The sequence below is a fragment of the Cheilinus undulatus genome, linkage group 12, assembly GCF_018320785.1.
Source record: "Cheilinus undulatus linkage group 12, ASM1832078v1, whole genome shotgun sequence".
In the NCBI taxonomy this organism is placed as follows: Eukaryota; Metazoa; Chordata; class Actinopteri; order Labriformes; family Labridae; genus Cheilinus; species Cheilinus undulatus.
Window position 1 is genome coordinate 27365294 of NC_054876.1, and position 22020 is coordinate 27387313.

General features: G+C 37.7%; 1 protein-coding gene and 1 long non-coding RNA gene across 2 annotated transcripts in view; one reads left to right on the forward strand and one right to left on the reverse strand.

The window, feature by feature from the left end:
* stk32a (serine/threonine kinase 32A) overlaps window positions 1-22020 on the forward strand; it is a 107918-nt gene that overhangs the window by 79337 nt on the left and 6561 nt on the right. The window contains exons 8-10 of the mRNA XM_041801688.1: window positions 1550-1666; window positions 2801-2926; window positions 11484-11612. Coding sequence (XP_041657622.1) covers window positions 1550-1666; window positions 2801-2926; window positions 11484-11612 — 372 coding nt within the window. The remainder of the gene's footprint in view (window positions 1-1549; window positions 1667-2800; window positions 2927-11483; window positions 11613-22020) is intronic.
* The window catches only part of LOC121518970, a 48683-nt gene that overhangs the window by 13663 nt on the left and 13000 nt on the right, over window positions 1-22020 (reverse strand). The window lies entirely within an intron of this gene.

The window sequence follows — 22020 nt, forward strand, 5'->3', positions numbered from 1 at the left end:
TGTTGTTGTTTTTTTTCTTTAATGTATGCAAAAAGGGTAAAAATCCATATTAATTCAAATTTAGCCCAGTTTTATTTTGAAAAAGACTTCATTCAGGCTCTTACTCATAAATTAAAAGTACATAACCGTGAAATACTCAGTCTTTTACAGTGTATGGAACGTTCTGAAATGTTTCCTGTGTTATGTTTACTATTGCTGATTATAAAATTATTATTTTTCTCATTAAGGGTGATACAAACCTACACAAAGCTCACCAATCCTGCATGCAGCCAAGGGCCAAAACACTGCAGTCTAGTCCACCATCCAGGCTCACAGCTTTGATTACATTAGTCTATTATCTGTGCTGATGAACGCTGGACTAGTTTCTGACAAGTTCATGACAAGGGAAGGTAGTATCAGCATTGTCACTACCTGGAGGTTGCATATATGGAGCCTACATCTGTCAAAAATGGAATTGCTGTCTAGGCTGTACAGGCCATGTAGGTAAGATAATGATGTCTCTGTTGGCATGGTGGGTGTTGAGAGCTGGCATCAAAGGGGGTGGCTTTGGGAGGCAGGATGACTGTTCAGCCCACTGGAGGTGTCAAGGGTCTAATTGGACTGTATCAGGCTGAAATAAATTTAAAAACACTCATTTAAAAAAGTCTGTATTGAAGATAAAGAGTAGAAAAGCATTCAGTGGGGCTGCATGTCAATCCTGTTTCTCTAATGATCTGGTTTCTCCTCATTTTAAACTGTCTGACATCTGAGAAATGCCCTTAGATTTTGGACACACAAAATTGTAATTTCATGATGACCACAGTGTGAGTTTGTGCAGTAAACACATCCTACAAACTGTGTGAACCGAATAAATATGACAAAATATTATTTGTGAACACACTGTCTCGCTCTGCAGTTTCAAATTTTCCTCATGAGATTGCGCCCTCGGCAGCTTAGCTTTCACTCTTGCCAAATAGATCAAAGCTCAGTTTATGGTGATTTGAAGTGAAATTAATCAGAGTGATTTTGGTTTTATGAACGAACAGCCATACAACAAAACACGCAATTTAAATTAAAGCTAAGAGCACACTTACATACTTGTATATGTATTTAACTACAGTCAATACAAAAATAATATGGTAATATATTAAAACATGTTCAAGTCATTTCTGAAAACTGTCACCATATGAATTTAAAAACAAACAATCCATCCAGTCAGATCCAGCATCTCTGAGTCTTTCTTCACCTCCAGTGGAACAACTCTGTGTGCCTTCTGAGTGGACAAGAACCCCCAGCCGGCTCTCCTTTGTTCTCTGACCAATGTAAAGCCCTCTCATACAAAGAGAGTTCAAGTGTTTTGAATAGTCCATTATTTCCTGTTTCCCCTATCATTTTCCTCATCAGTGCAGCAAAGGAGTTCACATCAAGGAGAGAAAGGCAGAGAGAGTTGGTAGTACCAACTGTGGAACAAACTTTAAGACAAGTACTTTATCAAAGAAGCGCCTCCAGGCAGAGCATCACTCTGAATATAAAATAATCTTTAACATGTCCTCTTTTCTCTTCTTTTCAGAGACCTTATGTGATGAGATCCAGCACTCCAGCTAATGAGATCCTTCAGACCTTCCACAAAGTCCATCCCAGCTACCCAGCAGCCTGGTCTTTGGAGATGAAGTCTCTCCTCAGAAAGGTGATTGAAGCAGCACATGCATGATGCATAACAAGTAGGAGTATTCACAGTAAACAGCATGTCATTGCCATTCAAGTTGAAATCATTCATTTTGGTTGTGTTTTGCTTTTGTTGTTGCTTCAGATATCCGATATTAAGTTAACATTAATACAAACACAATGGTCTATTTTCTAACTTTGACTTGTTTTATGCTGTCCTTGCTGTAAATACTTGATAGAGTTGGTGAGTCCTGCTCTTCTGTGCTTCTCTTTTGAAGGGGATATTTTGTGTTTGGCAGTTTGGCTTGAATTATTTAATCCCTGTGGGAGAACAATTAGCAAACCTGACACGAAATTCTTTATTCGGGCTAGAAAGGTTGACACAGTGAAAATTCTAATTAGATGGTTACTCTCATTGTTGTAGCCCTACGTTATATACCACAGGTTTATCTGCACCATACAAGATGGAGTATCACTTAGGAATTTTGAGATAAATAAATTGGTGTAGTGTTCAAAATGACAAATGTATGTTAAGGGGGAAGAACAGATAAACAAAGTTTAGACAGTTTGAAACTTAGCACTGGAACATAACAGTCGTAATTCCTGAAGCTTCGTGTGAAAGGCTTACTCACAGTTCTTTGTGTATTGTTATGGTACTAGCAAAGCTGTTGCTGTAGCGTTGAGTTTTATCATGGCAGGGATCCACTGCAGTCTAACTGTTGCATTGCTGCGTGCTCAGACTCCACGCAGCTCATTGGCATTCAAGTCGCACAGGTTACCGTGAGTGTATGTGGGAGGGACCAGGGGAAAGAGTGTGTATCTGTGTGCAAGTGAGAGAGAGAGCCAGTGATGTAAAGAAAGTGAGAGAATAACGCTCAATATATTTGTCCTTCATCCTTCGCTGCCTCTTGAACACTCCCCATCACTGTTTTCCTCCTTTATGTATCACATTTTCTTCTCCTTCATCCTCTCCTGTACTTTCTTTGTATCTCTTCCCTTTGCCTTTTTGTCCCTGTATCCTCATTCTCAGACACATCCTCCTTTAGGGCTAACGTGCTCTCTTTGTATCTCAGTGGGACTCCCGCCTGTAACTTTTCTATCCATGCCACCCCCTGTGGACAGTTGTTCTTACTCTAATCTTTTGTGTCTCTTTCAGTTGCTGTGCATAGATGTCCAGAAGCGCATTTCTTGTCTAGCTGAGCTCCAAGATCTGGACTACATGTCAGATGTCAACTGGGACGCTGTGCTCAGCAAAATGCTTCCTCCAGGCTTTATTCCCAATGTGAGTACAAGAGAAGACAGAGAGCATAAAAGACGCTCACATCTGAACAGAAAATAACAGAATATAATGTGGTTGTATGACAACTAAATCTCAGCATATATGGTGTGATAAATGTGCTATTTCTGGATGCCTTAAGTTACATCTTTATTTTAGCATGATTTTTAATATCTCAGAAAAATAAGTCATCCATTCCCTGAAACCCCTCCTCTCTCTACCCTTCTCTGATATGTAGTCCTGTACCAGTATTTCCCAAAGGCACTGAAAAAAATAGATGTAGCCAGAACCCCTATCCTTCATCTCATCTTTTACCGTCGAGCTGTAGACATCACCCCCTGCTGGGCTGAGGTCGGTCTCCCACTGAGTGTGTCGACTGAATAAGAATAAGCAGCTCACGTGCGTCTCTCATGCCACTTAGATGCAGACAAATTCAGAGCTGCATGTGTACCTGCTGCTCTACAGGTGGTCCTTGAATCATTGTGATAAGTTTAGTGAAGATGCAAGTAATAATGTCGCCAAGCAGGAAGTGAAGCTACATGCTGGCAAAGTGGTGTGCTGTGATTTTTTATGGTGACAGGTTTTTACAGTAGTTGAACTGGTTTATGGTAAGCAGGATCAAAGCTGGTTCTCTTCAGAAAAAAAGGAACATTTCAGATCTAATTCTATAATCATGATAATACCCTAACACAGCAATACATGACACATTCAATCATGACATTTGATGAATGAATAAATATAAAAATACATGCTCTTAAATAGTTAAAGTACAGGATAAATAGTTTAGTGTTGTTCTGTTTTTAAAATAACCATGCCGTCTCCTTTCTCTTCTGGCCACTTCTTCCTTGGCCAAATAATGCCAAATGCAACAATCTCTTTTCACTGCATGTCACAAGTAATACCATGAAAAATCACAGTTTGATGTGGAGAATAAAATTATAAATGATTTTTTGGGGGGAGCTTGTAAGCCTTTATTGAGATAGAACAGTGGATAGAGTTTAAAATCAAGGAGGAAAAATGGGGAATGACATGCTGGTAAGGAGCCAAAGGCCAGTTTTGATCCTGGGCCACCAATTTCACTGTCAAATTTTGTTAAATATTGGTATCTGCTTGTTAAAACCATAGACTGTTAAAAGAATTGGACAAACCCTGTGTGACGTCAGTCGTCTGCTTACAATAGGCAGACTCAAACAGCACTTGAAGCCAATCCGTGGAGGCTTCCATATTGAAATCGTGGTCTCAACCGAACTTTGGATCAACCTAACGGCCAGCCCACTAAGCGCGACTTCCTGTCAGCCTGCTAGCTAGCATTCTGGTTGACAGAAACGGCGCTTCTGCCTGCCGAACTATCTGTCAATCAAATGAGATGCACCAATCAACTTTCATCCTAAATATATTCCAAACGATCGTGGTACAAAAAAAAAATTCACCCCCTGTGCAGTGGGAGCACAATAAGACACTAGCTAATGAGACATGTTTGGTGAACCAGACTGTAAACCAGTTTATTTTGTTAGTCAAAACCGGCTGTTTAACATGTGTGCAGACGGGACTTCCGGTGTTCCTGCAGCCAGCCTCAAGTGGACACTCACGGTATAGCAATTTTTTGCACTTCTGCACTGGCTTCATTTTTTAGGACCGAAGGTTGCCACTTGGTTACAACCCTGGCTCAGGGAAGCAACACAATAGGGCAGAAACTGACCAAAGTTTAACAAAGGTTGTTTATTACAAAACTTAGGTTTAACAATGTAAATTAGGATGGTAACTGAAGAGCATGGCTGGTCTGGCTGCAGGCTGAGAGAGAGGGTGAGGAGAAGTTCTGCCTTGGCTTAAGTAGACTCCCCACAGGTGTAGATGTTCAGAGCCTGATTGTCGCTGAGCAGTGCCAGCCATTGAGTCAGCATATGGAGGCCATGAAGTGCCACAGAGTGCCTCGAAGAAAATAAATATTTGTATGGCACATAAGGCACGCTTACATAACACTGCTACCAGAAATTTAATAGTTGTTTCACACTAAGGTTTGCCACAGAATGACATTGTACTTTGGCATTAGAGATGCCCATCCCACCCTGCCTTTCTGTGTGTTAAATTTTTTGTTTCTGCTTTTTTGACAGTTTTTTAATCAACAATGCATTGTATAAAGATAGTTAAGTAACATTACTTGCATATTGTTTGCATGTTTCACTTGATATTCCGTTATCCATATAGGTGGGCTGTGTGTTGAAAGGCTAATTGTTGCTGAGGTAGTGTTTCACAACCATCATAGTAGAGAGCAGCAGGCATGCCCACAGAATTGGCCGGGCCCCTGAAAAACCCAGTCAATGGGACCTCCCATTTATTGATATCAACGCATGTGTGCTGGATCCTTAGTATTGGTGTGAGTGACCTGGCTAATAGTTACTTCATTTTGGAGCTAAAAAGGTGTTGAGCTATTATTGGGTTCTTTGTGCCCCTTAACAACTTTTTCACCAATTTTCACTACTGACTGTGCTCATTTTTTCCACTTTTCCCCCCATTTTTGTCTGTTAAGCCAATTTTTTTTTATTTCTAACAAATTTTTTGCCACTTTAAACCACTTTTTACTATTCTATCTAGCCATTTTTGTAACTTTTTGCCACTTACAATCTATTCTGCTACTCTTTTGCCCATTTTTTTGGCCCCTACTCTCCAACCATTTTTGTAACCTATTTTTTCCCATCTTAGCTCTATTTGCCTCTTTTCACCATTTTTGCCACTCATGCCACATATAACTCAATTTGCAATTATGAAATTAATTTCCCTTAATGCCATCTCAGTTCCTTCTACTTTATTTTCTGGCATCCTTACATTTGTGCACATCATGGCTTAGCTATTAATTCTGACATTACTTTCGAAGTGATTTAGACAATGCGCCCATCCTCATTGTTTTTGTTGCTTTGAGAGAATGGTTATTATACAGGTTAAATATTAAATATATTTACTATAGATTAACTTTACAATGGACCATGATTTTGCCGACCTCCATAGGCCCCCTATTAACTGGGCCCAAGAAAGCTCTCCCCTTTATCCCCCCTCAGTGCAGCCTTGCACAGCAGTATTACAGGATGATATCAGCAGCAAGAAGCTGCAGAAAAAATGGTGAAATGACAGCGAATGAAACTTCATTTTTAACATGACACTTCAGTAGGTTTGTTTACATGAGGGACATACAAGTGGACATCTCTCTTGAGCATGTAGATAGTCAGGAAATACACTTGGATGACCTGTCCAGGTATTGCCAATGTGTGGGAAACACTGCGACATGAGGCAAGGTGATATCTACTTGTGTTCATATGTTATCCCATCACAACAAGAAAAATAACATCAATTAATCTGTCAGCTATTGTCTTAATAGATTGTTTTTCAAACATGATTCCAATAGAATGTAGTTTTACTTTCATCTTCAGCAGTTTTGTTTTCATTTTTAGCTATTATTGTCATCAGTACCTTCAAGAATTCATGAAAACTAGATTGAGACATTTGCAAACAACACTATCCAGGTTTTTATGGGAGTTCTGAAGGGAGCATCTAGGTTTTTAAAAATCAGAGTAAGAAATCATTCATATTTCTTAATCAAAAGTAGTGTTTACATGAACAATTCAAACCAGTATATTAAAGGAACAGCAGATACAAGTGGCATTTAAACAATCAATTGAAAGAGAAAGATAAGATTCAAAACAGACTTAAAAACAAATATATTCCTTTTACTATCACAACAGACAAAGAAAATAATTACTTCTCTGTTTTAGCATAGGACTAATGTATAGCTGTCTCTGTTGGTCATTTACATTGATGCTCTAATGAAGCATTACAAAAGGAGCTGTCACAACTAAGAGCCTGAGCTGAATACATTCAGAATAATAACTCTCACAAGTGAATAAAGAACAAATTCTAATTCTCAGTCTACAGCGTCTGCAGAGCAGCGGGTATCCCCCAGCGCCCAGCTGGCACAGCAGAGGAAAAACACAGAGGATCGATAGGGAATTGACAGTGTCTCTATCTAATTATAGGCCTATCCTCTTTCTTTAGTCCCTTATAGACAGGAGGCCCTCGGCACTGATGTTTTGTTTCCTAACTTCCCTGTGTTCACGCTGCTGTGCCTCCAGTGGTTTGCTGCTGTTTGAGCCTGGATCTTTCCTGTTGAATTAAAGTGTGGATCCCATCATTCTCTATTCTATTGTTTCACAGTGTATATTATTAAATTGTAGGGGTTTGTACAAAATATTGTTATGGCAATATATTGTCACCCAGTCTTGTGTTATCAAGTTGCTAATGGAAAATATCATATATTAATTGAAAAAATAACAGAACTTTAAGCAGATTCCTCTGACAAATTGAGTCATCATATCACTACTTAATGTCTCCTTGTGGTGGCACTTATTTGATGAATGTGAGTAACATAGGCAGAAGCCAATTGGCAGAGGAAGAGGCTGACAGTGAGATGAAAGAATAAGAATACAGTGGGAAGATGTCAAAGAGCAGTGAGAGAGGTTAGAGATGAAGTGAAGGGAGGTGAAACTGCCACCAAATTAACACAAATAAATCCATTAATCCTGCACTTGTATTTTTATAGGGAAATGTGTATTCTTGAACTAGTTCGATACTGTGATGCTGATATTTACTAAATAATTTTAGCTGACAACAATATTAATACCAACATTTGAATGTATTTCAAATCTAAAACTTCAGTCCTTAACCCTCGGATCCTAGTATGTCCATTTTGAGGACATTCATCATTTTTATCATAATCATTTTGAGTTGATAGTCACATTTTTATAGAGTGAGGCATCACATTGGCCAAAGTTATTATTTTTCTCCATATTAAAAAAAAAAAAAAGGTGTTGCCCATAGAATTCTATTGACGCCAAGTAGCTCCTTCCATCCTTGTTTGTCCAAAATCTGGACAATAGACTTCCATTAAAAACACGTTTTTTGACTGTGTCTATGGCTGCAAAACAACATAAAGCGACCTTTTCTATGCAGTCACTCGATCACCAGGGCTCCAAATTTCACCACTCCACAGTGATCCAGCAGATGGTGCCAGTGCACCATTTTAACCCCTTCAGCAACGCACATGCAGGATTTCTTCCATGGACTCAGTATTTGAAGCGCTATTTCACCCACTAAACATCATCAGAATTGAATTAAATGAATCATGCCACTAGACATGGATGTCTGAGAGCAGGCTACATGTGTAAGGAAAAGTTTGTGTGCTCCTACGTGTGTGCGAATCTGCGTTTGTGTTTACAACCGGATATCCCGGAAGTGGAGTGTTTACAGTAGAAAATGCAGTTTCTGTGTTCTGCAGACTGGGACTAAGAAAGGGGGCACTTTGACCAATTTTAACTTTGCCTTCACTTCATAGCAAGTAGATGGACATGCATGAGGGTCCTTTCGATCAATAGGTAAGAATATATTATATCCTAAATATAAAGTAAATTTATATATGCACGTAATTAGCGTAATCATGGCCACATTTTGCTTAGAGGTGGAAATGAGCATGTTCTTGATTCATATCCAACATATTTCCTGATTTTTTATGCCTGTACATAAAATAAACCTAACATGAACAAATGCATTCACTCGCATATGATTTGGTAGAGTAGGAGGCTCGAGAAAAGGATGGTAAAACTGGCGTGTTTTTCGCTCTGATAGACTCATCTGTTTAGCATAGACACTGTCTCACTGAATCCAAGTCATAGGCATAGTGTACAATAACTGCCATAAAAAGGGTGTAACATTTAATTTTTTTTTTTTTTTTCCAGTGGTCAGGGTTGAAGTTGTTGAAGAGATTTGAGTCAGAGAAAGTTTTTTTAAAAATTGAAAAATTTGTATTTTATTAACAGTTTTCTGTATGTCCAGAATATGGACATACAAGGACAGATGGAGCTAAAGAAATGAATTTGGCACTACAAAAAAAAAAAATTTCAATGCATCAAAATCAATTTTACTACTCATCATTGACAAAAAATGTTTTTTTATCTAGATCATTTTATATGGGAAATATGGTGTTTTCGTGTTTTACCATAAAAAAATAACAGAGGCTGTGTCCGAAACCATTCACTCATTCCCTACTCCCTATCCACTATATAGTGAGCAGCATATAGTGGACTATATAGTGGACTCAACTGCAAAACACAAAAATGATTTCGGACACTACTCTGGCTGTGGGTGATGACATCATCGCCGTCTCACAATTTAAACGTTTAGCAGCAACGGCTTGTAAATTTCCTTGACAACGGCTGAGGATCGAAATTAACGGTAGAATTCCAATAAAAACTGCTACAAAATGTAACGTATTTTCACAAAAAATAGATATACTAATAGATAAAAAAGTTGTCTCTATAGTGACAACATAATATACATTTTTGTGTGTATTATCACTTATTTTTGCATAAAGCTGATGGTCTCATGTCTTGTAATCATCATAGGGGGGAAAAGTTACTCCGTTTTGAATCCTTAATATTATCTTACAGATTTGGCAAAACCAATAAACAAAAAAGCATTTCAAAAAGTTTTCAAATATGTTCCTGTGCTCCTCTCGTTCGTCCTTCATGCTTGAGAGCAGCGACCCAATGCATTATGGTAAATATTGCTGAGCTAGTGACCATCGGTTGCTCACTACTTTTCACAGTGCATTGTGGGATAGAATGAGTGCACTATATAGTGAACAGGGAGTGATTTCGGACACAGCCAGTGACATGGTGTACAATAACTGGCATAAAAAGGCTGTAACAAAAAAAATGTAGCAAAGATATTATTTTATTAACACCTGCATGTCCGATTTCTGGACATACTGGCCTCAACCATGCTTAAAACTACAAGGGAGCGAGGCTTAAAAACAGTACTTAAAGTTTGAGGATGAACAAGTTAACAAATTTCAAAGCTTAAAAACACTTTTTAGTCCAAGGAATGATGATGAATGACTAAAAAGACTTCAGCAAATGAAGGTCTGTTGGTCCAGACTAAAACTCGACTGACTTGTTCGTCCTCATGGTCAATATTTGTGTCATATTGTGTTTTATTGGTTTAATTTTTTTTTTTTTCCTGTACAGCACTTTAGTCAGCATTTTGTCATTCTTAAATGTGCTTTATAAATATATTTGGATTGGATTGGATTTACAGCTGATATAGGCACATTTTTATAGCCAAAATATTGGCTGGAAATATCCACAGCAATTTTTCACACCTGCCAATACTGATATAACAGTTATTTCATGCATCCCTATATTGTATCATATTGTATTTTATCATAAAATCATATCATATATAGCATCATAGTGTAGCATAGCATAACATATTTTAACTTTTTTTTTTTTTTTTTTTGGGCTTTATTTGACAGAGGAGGACAGTGGATAGAGTCGGAAATGGGATGAGAGTGGGGAGAGACATGTGGCAAAGGGACAGTGGCCGGATTCGAACCCAGGCCGCCTGCGTATATCTGTGCGCCCCATATTTTAACATTTTTTACAATAAAATCTTATTCTTACAACCCCAGCAAACTTTATTGCATTAAAAAATCTAATTTTCATAATTGCATATAATTAGATGTATGCAGATGTCAGGTAAGGAGGTGTTGAATTTTTATTATCCTTGTTGATGTTTACAATTGAAACTTGCATTTGAAGCAGCACTAGAGAAAATTTAATGAGTATCCTTTTTTTCTGCTTGACAATAACACAATACAAGAGTATATAAATCTGTTTTTAAAAAAATTCTTCAGTGAATTTTGTTTAAAATCTTCAAAAAACTTGACACACAAATGTTAATTTTTTATATTAATGCATTTTTAAAAAACTTTTACATAAAGTAACAGCTTGAGATTGCACATGAAATTACCTTAGTCTACACCAAGGATATTATAGTTTGGGATTTTTTTTCTCTTTTTTTATTACTTTTTGGTTTAGATTTTAGTTCTTTTAAGATTTTACTGCTGTTTTGATGGATTAGTTTTTATTTTTACAAAAATGCTAGTTTTTTCAACAATAAGGGATACTTGTCAGAGGTGAGACAAAAAAAACAAACATCATACAATATTCAAAAACACATTTAAACAGGCTACTTTACACTTTTTATTTTATTTGTACAAATCTGATATTTGAACACAGTTCAAGACCTAAAATTACCACTGTATAAAGTCTTCTCCAATCAAATCAGGCAATTACAAACTCTCCAGGCTTGGCTGTATGATACTAAGGAGAACTAAGGAGATTTTGTCCCTAATTTATTTATTTTTATTTTTTTGTTAGTTTTGTAAGCACATAATGCAGTTTTAGCTTCCGTGTTTTTGTCTACATTAGATTTTGTTAGTTTCAGTTAACTAAAATATATCTTACATTTAAGTTTTACTTAGTTTTAATTCACTATAATAAACTTGTTCTACACTGATTTGTGCTCAAGCACTAAAACAAGAAAATGACCGTCACCAAACTTGACAGAATGTTCATTCAAATATTTAATAGATTTCTTTATTTTGAGTGTAAATTTGTCATTTGTTTAACCTATCTGTTTTTTACAAGCATGCCTGCATGTTTCTGTGTCCCTACAGAGGCGAAGACTAAACTGTGACCCCACATTTGAGCTGGAGGAAATGATCCTGGAGTCCAAACCGCTTCACAAGAAAAAGAAACGGCTTGCTAGAAAAACAAAGGACCAGGGATCTGATGGCTCCCCACAGGTACAGCTTTTAAATTAGAGAACTTAACAAAACTCATCACACATTAAAGAAAGCTGAAATCCTGAATGCAGAAGCAAATCATTACTGTTCTGACAGAAACAACTAAATACAGCGTTGGCATTTACAGATCATGTATATTTCAGACATTTTACCTCTTTTCTTAACCACTGTTTAAATATAAATCATCTTTAGTTTGGTTTATCCCATCTCTAGTGCATCACACAGATCTTCTGGAGATGTTTCTCTCCCAGTGCTCATCATTATTCATTAAGAAAGCTGACCACAGCTTTCATTTGGCCCAGTTACAGGTGATAAGTTGCTCTTTAGTTTTTCTTTTAGGCGTGTCTGGAGTGCTATTAAGAATATTGAGGACACATTTTAGAGCTCTGTCCTCCCTCACCTTCATCACAACAAATGCCCCGTCTGACTGCTGAGTGCATTGGGGAAGGCAAACCTTGCAGTCTGTCACATAAATCTGCTGTTGTCCTCTGCATGTTTAGGGAGCAAAGCTTTGAAAGGTTCATTTTCATTGTCTGTAAATTTAATGACAAGGCAGAAACACTGACATTTACACATAACATATGCATAAACATATTAAGTGATCAGGGGGCATGACCCAATTTAAGGCTAGTGGCAATGATTATTATCACTGTGTCTACCCTGGGCCAATACTGATTCTCCAATTAATATCAGTGCATAGCAGATTAAGTAATAGATGTATTACTCTTCCTGCATTCAACACTGAAACAATTTCCTGCCAGTTTTATTGTCAAAAGGGGGATTTCAGTAAAGTACCTTTGAACAGTAAGTCAGCTCTGTTTATCAGAAGAAGTGTATTTACAGTATACAGGAGTAAATTGATTGGTACAATGGGGTACGTGCCTCGCTGTAGTCTGGGCTTCTGTCCAGACTTTGAATCTTTAGATGTCCCGTTGAGACGGTAAAAGCTGAGATCCAGCAGCGAACACTCTGAGCTAAAATCAAATGGGTCATTTCATTTGTCTGCTTTCACCAGTAATCATGAATTGCTTGAACCTCCAGTCCCCATGCACAAAAACTATTCACACACACAGCCTGGCCTAATGCACACCAACACAACCTGCTTCATTACAAAGTCAATAAGTTTGGACCCTCTCCCACACTTTGGCACATTAAAAGTGTTTATGTGACTCTTTCTAATAGAATGGAAGCAATTTGTGTGCTCGCGACTCCACATACCTTACAGGCTCTAAATAAGGAGTCAGAGCTGGCCCAAAGTGTGCCATGCTTTATGAAAGCTGACAGCTGCTTGTGGAGACCTGCCCCTGTGAATATATCTGTTATTTTTCACCATGCAGCCAGACAACATTCGTCATCCCTAGCCCATTCAGACAAAGAGTCCTATTCTAATGGAATAATGATAGCAGCCTCTCTGGGAAACATTTGTTATGTTTATGGCATAAGAGAAAATAAAGGTAGGAGCACCAACGGTAAATCAGTGAAATAGTTTTGATCTCACTAGAGGCTTGGATTTTCTGATATCCTCATCTGATTATGGACAATTTGACTTAAATGAGTATGGTATATTACATGGCAGATTGAGTTGCTGTGCAATCTTTAAAGGTTTTATACAGATAACTGCATTTTAAAAGCAAGAAATAGTAACAGTGACTTGGATTTTTACAATTTTCCTTCAGTTTTTGAATATGGGGGATGACAGTAAGATTAAGAGTCTGGAGGAATTTGCATAGAGTATAAAATATAGACAAACTCTTAGTGACATGCCCCACTGGTTTCTGAAGAGGTGCTTCTAAGTCTGAAGTTTATGGTTAGATGTCCAAAATAAGGTCTGTGGTAAACACAGAGAAACAAAGAGCCCTACTTGTAAACTTTGAAGCCTTTCAGGTCTTAAAAGAGGGGGTTGCTGACAGGTAGCAAAGTGGAAATCATGCATATAGTGTTAGTTCAGGCAGGCCACGGACCCAAGCACTGCCATATAATTGAGATCAGATGAGCTCATGCAAGTCCTTATCAGCTGCCACCCAGCTGATTTAACTTGCTTTGCTGCTCAAGCTGTTTTTTTTTCAACCCTCCTCCACCCCAGCTCCTCCTTTATTCTGCTTCTGACTTGATCAATGTCATCTTGTGTTCTGCATTCGCGTTAGCACGCATGCTAATGAGTGCAAGATAACTCCAAAATACATTACAACAGATTTCACGTGGTTTGAGATAATGTCTTACGTTTTCAGTGAGTATGAAAGCCATCGATGGTCAGGTTTATTCCATGGCAGAGCATTAGCTTCACCCTAACCTATGGTTAGCGTCCGCTGCTATCTGCAGCAGGGGAAGAAGAAGTCGGGAGCGGGTGAGTCGAGGGAGTGAGTGAATACCTTCTAATGAGAGGAGGGTCGCGCAAAATTACAGATGCTGAGCCAGAGCATGGCAGACCTTAGTTTTGATTGGAATTAATTTTTTGTTTATCCCATTTATTTGGGATAATTAAAAGTTCAGAATTTCTTGGAAATTTTCCTCTCTAAAATCCACAAAAATTCTCAAATTTTTCAAAGAAGTTACCTCATATTGGTGAATATTATTATTCATATTTTAATTTATTATGTATCATATTCATGTAACCTTGCAAAGCAGATGGATACGCCCGTTTCCGTTTCCTTGTTTTTCACTGGCGAATCCATCTTGTTAAGCTCCCGTCTGAACCATTTGGGCCTGGTTAGCCAGGCCCAAATGGTTCAGACGTTTCCTATTGAAGCTTTCCCAGATGGATGTGTGAAACACAACCATCTGGCCTGTCAGGTTAATATTCATGTATATCCCTGAAAACTTTCTAGTTGTAAATAACTCAAAATTATTAAGCAAATTACCATCAAAATTTCTTGTAAAATTTGCAAAACCTTTACAGATTAACTACATAAAAATCCATGAAATTATTTAAAAATCCCCCCAAATCTAAACAGATTCCATGAAGAAAGATGGATCCTTGAAACATCAAACAAATTACCCAAAATTTACATAGAAATTTGTGGTTTTAGGTTTGGTGGGGCCACTCTTAGCCTAACCTGCAGCCTGCCTTGTTAGCCCCGCTTCCAGCTTATTGCACAAAGCTGTCTCTGCCTCCTCCCCACCTGGCTGTAGGTGTCATGCTGCACAGCGTCCTACTCCTCTCAGTCTCCGAGCACCCTGTTCTCCAGATAATCTCCGTCGGTAAAGATGTAAACTCCGTGGGCACGCATCCTTTGCAGTAGTCAAAGAAGCAGTCTCTTGTACACAGAATAGTAGGGCTTTGTTTTGCTGCTAGTGATGGAGCGCTGGTCTGCTGTGGTCATACGTGCCGCTCTATGCTACCTCAGCAGGTAGCATTCGGTAGTCTTCTGTCAATCAGGCAGTGTTCCATGGCAGTTACTGGAAGTTGTTGTTAGCATTTAAGGAGTTGCCAGGAGTTGTAGTTGCGACTGAGGTCTTCTTTTTCATCTTTTTTGTTTTCTCTTGATGGAAATTTCCCGTTCTTTCTCTCAAAGGTGTCCTGAACTATCCATCTTCTTGTCGTCACAGATTTCAACATATATTGTCAACTTAATTGTGAAAAAACACTACAATTTAAAGATATAACTAAAGAGTGCATCTTTCTTGCTGTCAACTGCTCTTGTTGCCCGGCAACAGTTTTTTGTCCAGTAATAAAGAAAATAGATCAAATCTAGAGACCATTCAAAAAATGTCAATGCGTTTTTGTGCTGTAAAAATAGGATTTTAGCAAAGGGCTTATTGGTTTATCCTTGATTATGGAGCCAGTCTCAAGTGGACACTGAAGGATGTGCAGCTTCATTTTTTTCCCCACACAAAAGAGTCAGTTTTCCAATTTTTTTATTTAGAACTTTTGAAGGTGCTTGTTTGCTTTATTTTTAATAGACATATAGATTAATGTTATAGAAGGATCAACCTATTCTGTAGATAGCACTGCATGTATCTAAACTGATCCATGTTTAAGTCTGAGGTATTTATAGGAATTCAAGGAGCCTTCCTTTTTTTGCCCTTTCTATTGTCTCCAGCAGATTGATGGTATACATACCTAACTGTACAACAAGCATATCCATAATTAAAAATAAAAAACCATACATAACACCACACAACATGTAGAGACCAAACAACATAAACAGTTCATTATTTTACAAAGAACCACATATAACAATACAGACGCTGGCGTTACAGTATGACTATGCTTACGACGGACCAGGAATACAGTGACATTCACAGTTAAAATGCGTAAGATTAACATGCATTTGAAATAGCTGTATTTAGCTCTCATATGCTTTCTGGCTTTACCGTCTATAAATATGTTTGTGTTTGTGCGGTGCTTTTCCATATCCATTTACAATATACCTCTGGGGCTACTTGTGATGGATGTATGTAAGAGAGAGCCCTCAGAACGAATGAGTGCTTGATGTGAGTTTGTTAAAAAAAAAAGAGAGAGAGAGAGAGAGAGAGAGGTCTGTGCAGCATCTCAGAAGCATAGCAGATCAATATTGAATGAAGTAAAGCTTGTTGCCCTAATGTCTGTCCCATCCAGCTTTTTACTCATTACTCCGGGGCTGCTCTGTATTCTTTCTGCATATTTTTTATGTCCCTCCTCATTTTCTTCTCCTCACTGACCTTATTTCTCCTTCATCCGCAGACTTCTCCCACTGTTTTGCCTTCATGTCACTCTTTCTCCCTCCCTCCCTATTCAGCCTTAGTCCCCCACCCTCATCCATTTTCCAGCTTCTCTTTTATCTCTCTGCCTCTGCCTCCTTGTCACTGCTACGCTTATAATATACCATAAAATTAGCTCAATTAAATCACAGATAATGTAGAGCAGAAAATTAAACTTGAGCAGCAGGAACAATACAAATTGGCAGGCTTCCTCTGACACAGAAACACACACATATCAACCAAGAGTTCAGGGGAACAAAGTGCAGAAAGACTGATGTGAGTGTATGTGGGTTTGGAGTGATGGTGGACATTAAAGCCCATTCAATGATCCTACTAACAAAAAGGGAAGAAATATAATCACCATAAAGAATTAGGATGTTTTAAGATGGCATATCTATTTCTCTTTTCCACATTTCTTCATGTTACAACTACAAATCTAAATACATTTTTGGGGGATTTCATGTGATAGATGAACATAAAGTGGTGCATAATTTTGAAGTGAAAGGAAAATTATTCATGGCCTTCAAGATTTTTTACAAATAGAAATCTGAAAAGTGTGGTGTGCAAAAGTTTTCAGACCCTGGGAGTCTGATACCCATGAATAAAATCCAGTGCAACCAATTGCCTTCAGAAGTCCCCTAATTAGTAAACAGAGTATACCTGTGAACAAACAGCATCATAAAGACCAAGGAATAAATTCACATACATGGGAAATTGGACAGGCACTGTTTGTATGGGTGAGCAGTTTGCATATAGTTGAGTGCAGTTAGCATGATTTCCCTTTTGCACATGTTCTGTGGATTAGCACTATTTTTTTCCATTTAAAAATTTAAAAACACACAAAAAGTGGCTCTATCATTGAGTAGAACCAGAAGAAAACAGAAGATTACAGAGCAGGATGAGGGAAGTTGGCTGTTTGTCAGTTTTGTAGAATTTAGTATTCCTCATAATACCCTCTATAAGAAAAATGGAAATGTGGTAAAAAAAAAAAAAAAAACTTGCAGCACAGAAGTATTGGAAAAGAACCTTAATTAGTATTAGAGTCAGGTAAAGCAGTGGGCCGCTGGTAGATACAGAGGGCAGTATGTGCACCAGGAGGATACAGCTCCAGGTGTGCTCCTAATTTAAAGAACAGAATCAGAGCTTGTCTTCAGTTTAGTTCTCAGCGCAGAAATACAGTATCTTCACAAAAGTAAAACAAATGTAGCTTCAAAAAAGCCATTCATTGATTCTTAGACTGAATTTTTAAATTGTATCTTTTATGGAATCACAGCGTTGGGTGCAACCATCTGGTTGGATCAAGTAACACAGTGTGACATAGTGACGATGTTTTTAGTCTCCTTTTGATGAGAATAAGTGGTTCTATATATTATTAGGGTTGCTTGAGAGTTTTGAATGTCTACTGTAGTCATTTATAGGTTGTCAGATTGCAAACAAGAGCTTTCCTCAGTCTTCAAAAGCATGGTAAGCCTGGATAAGGACAATGAGAAATGTCCCTGTTAGGCTCCCATCCAGCAGAGCACTCCCTGTTGGTTTGTCTCATTAAATGGAAAGTTTAATCTAGCAGTTGGAGCAATTAGCTTCTGAACTGTCTTTTTAACAGCATCAAATAAAGAGCAAGAGCGATAGAGAGAGATAGAGAAACAAGTGCTGAAGTGTTTACTGTTAAATCATTGTTACTCCTCTTCTTTCTCTTCTTGCAGCTACAATCTTTCCATCCCCCCTTCATTTTCTTTGCTGATTTTATTTCCCTTTCTTTACTTATTTTCTTTATTACTTCCTTATCTCCTTTTATCCTTTTTCATTTCCTATTTTTCTCCATTTCCATAAGCCTCTAAATGATCTGGACAGACAGTGGCAAGAGAGAGGTAAAATTATAGAATCAGTCTATAAGAGTATATGAGCACTGACAAAGCCTTTTTGCCATAAAGAAATATGTGTCTGACATGCAAATAGAGGACATATTAAGTCTTTATGAAAGTCATTTCAGCATGTTTCATAATTTCCTAAAGGCCCCTGTTCTCAAATTGGATGACATCCAGTAGTTTGAAAGGCTTTCCTTAAAGTCCCATTGAGCCTTTGACAAATAGTCTTTTATAATTTCAGTGCCAAGTCGGGTGACAAAACCTTGGCAGAATGTGGTTCCAATAACAGTGACATACAGTAACTCCCGACTCATGCTTTGATTTTACTCGCTAAAGACTCAATGTTACGTGAATGAACTTAATAACTTTGCTCTACACCAGCTGAGAGATCGGAACAGAGCAAGACTACACAAAGATCTTAGCTGTTCTTAGAAAAAGAAATCAGAAGGTGATTTGAAGGGTATTTTACCATGAATCATGTTACAGGTAAAAGACTTGCTCCTCTCTAGTATAAACAAAATGTATGACAGTGCAGTTCATCTTCAGTCAATCCATGTCATTTAACCATAGCTTTTACTGAAGATATGCATTTTAAGTGTTCAAACTAAATATCTACAGTGTTGTAGGGCAGCCTTTGGGATTTATAAGTGTCCTCATTTATATGGAGCTTTTAAGATTATAGATTTGTGATCTTGACAGTAGAGACAGAATTTTTTAGTAATGTAGGAATAAAAAAGAGGTTTGATATTTAAGATGCTGTATAATATGGCATCAATAGCCCCATATATATTGTGGAGTAATGACACCTTGAAAACAGAGTGAAGTCAAACTCACAAGCGAAAAAAGCAAGCCAACCAAAGGAGTAAGCACAACAAAATACAGCCATGGCAATGATAGTAATATAGTTTATGATTTGTGGCAGCAAAACTAGTGTTTCACAACATGTAGTGTACAACACAGAACAAACAAACTGACAATAGCGGGAGCTGGACTGAATTGCTACCGCAATGGATGTAGCTAACGGCTAGCCACATTAGCATGCTTATCTTAAAGTCATGGTTGACCACGCAAGATTGAGAAATTTAAGTGGGGAGACCAGGTCACACACCACACACTATTCAAGCAAACAAAACAATGAAATCATTTAAGTGTCATCACTCACACTGAAAAATTCAGGTAAGATTTTAAAAATCTTTTAGTGTGTGGCATGTTCCAGAGAGTCTTATTTTGTGTAAACACCTCCTTCTCTATCTGTTACTCCTTTGGTCGGCTCTAACCCTAACCCTACCCTAACCCTAACCCTGTGAGTTTACCCCCAGACTGTGATCTCGCCACCTTTGTACTCAAACTTGATGAACTTCTTTTTTCTATAAGTAAATGTAATAAAGAATGCGTCATACTCAGTGATTTCAACATTAATATTTCTAAGAATGATACAACAAAAAAAGATTGCATCAATACATTACACTTCTATTTATTCCCCCACTGTAAACACTTTTACTAGAGTTACATAGCATAGTAAATCAATTATTGATAATATCATAACAAACATTAAGAATATCTGCCCTGAATCAGGTGTGGTGTCACTTGATATTTCCGATCATCTTCCTGTTGTTCTGTTTAATAATCAAGAGAATAAGTCTATAGTCCCACATCATAAAACAAATATTAAAGTTCTTAATGAGAGAACCCTGTAGAAACTGCACGAATGCTTAAAAACAAAAACATGGGACTCAGTCTTTGGCTGCACTGATGCTGATATGGCTCATAATACTTTGATTAATGAGATCAAGAGATCAATTCACCTGACCATTCCTGAGAAGACCATTAGACACAAAGATGCTGACCAACATATTTGGCTAACCAGGGGAATACTGAAATCTATCAGTCATAAGAATAAATTATGTAAACACTACATCAAAAACCCAAACGATAAAAAACATAAAATATATATGCATAAGCTCACACATATTATACGAAAAAGCAATAAAGGTTACTTCACAGATCTCCTAACATCTGCACAGGGTGACTCCAAAAAAACTTTTGGAAACACTTGCCAGAGTGCAGACATTGCTGAGCTTGCAGATACCTTTAATGACCATTTTATCTCCATTGGTGAAAATCTTTCAGACAAATTAGCCAACCAATGGCAACATCTTTTCAACAATATCTTCATGGCAGTTACCCGAAGTCTTGTTTCTTAAGCCTACTGATAAAAATGAAGTTATCCAAATTATTAAACATATGAAAAGTTCATACACAACTGGTGCAGATGAAATCTGTAGTGTAATTTTGAAGTCCATTGTTAATGAAGTTGTCAAGTCGCTTGTTTATATTGTTAATCTCTCACTACTTTCTGGAATTGTGCAAAATATGACCAAGATAGCAAGAATTGTACCAGTCTGTAAGTCTGGCAATAAAAACTAAATGAATAATTATTGACTGATATCCATGCTACCTGCTGTCTCTAAAGTATTCGAGAGAGTTGTGTACAGGAGACTTTCTGACTATCTGAATGAATTTAATATTCTTGCCCCATCACAATATGGCTTCAGGAAAAAGGACGACATGTATGGCAGTACCTGATCTTATCAAAAAATAAATGAAGCTATTGAAAAAGGCCATTATGGTATTGGTGTTTTCCTGGACTTCTGTGCGGAGTTTGCATGTTCTCCCCGTGCATGCGTGGGTTCTCTCCCACTACCAAAAACATGCTCATTAGGTTAATTGATCACTCTAAATTGGCCGTAGGTGTGTATGTGAGCGTGTCTGGTTGTCTGTCTCTATGTGTTGTCTGTCTCTATATATCAGCCCTGCGATTGACTGGCGACCAATCCAGGGTGTACCCCGCCTCTCGCCCAATGACAGCTGGGATAGGCTCCAGCCCACCCCTGACCCGGAACGGAATAAGGGGTATAGAAAATGGATGGATCGATGTTTTCCTGGACTTATCTAAGGCATTTGACACTACTGATTTTGAGATCCTACTAAGTAAACTACAGCATTATGGCATAAGAGGCATTGCCCTCAGCTGGTTCAGAAGTTACATGTACGGAAGAGAACAATATGTTTATATAAACAGTCATAAATCTAAAAATAAACCTCTTAAATATGGAGTACCCCAGGGTTCTATCCTGGGACCACTCCCCTTTATTTTGTTTATAAACGACTTTGTAAACTCTTCCAGTGTTTTACATAAAGTGTTATTTGCTGATGATACCAACCTGTTTCTGTCACGTCAGAGCCTATCTTGTAAACTTGTAAAAGCAGATACTTTGTTTAAATGTAACAAACTTTCTCTCAATACTAGTAAGACAAATTTTGTTATATTCCAGTCTTATAGGAAGCAAAGTAATGCTGAGCACATCTGTCTCAAAATAAATGGACAAGATATTAATAGAGTAAATTTACAACATTTTTGGGAGTTCATATTGATGAACTCTTAAACTTCAAGTTTCATATTGATGAGTTAAAATCAAAGTATTCAAAGTATTGTTGGATTGTTATTCAAACTTAGACATTTTCTCCCACTCCCAGCCCTCCTAATATTATACAGATCTTTAGCTGAGCCTCATTTAAACTACTGAAATATTATATGGTGTAACACTTTTCTGAGCCATTTAATAAAAGTACAAACTCTGCAAAAGAAGATTACACGTGCCCTGTCATGGACTGGAAGTAAATCTCCCACTGCCCGCTCTTTCACAGATACAGTCTACTTAGGCTCACTGAGACCAATACTTGTCATAATGCATGTACTATGTATCAGTTTGTTCATGGTATGAACTGTAAGCTATGTGATGTTGTTCCAATCTGCCGTCCTCTGCATTCATACAACACTAGAAAGAAACGCTATATTATAG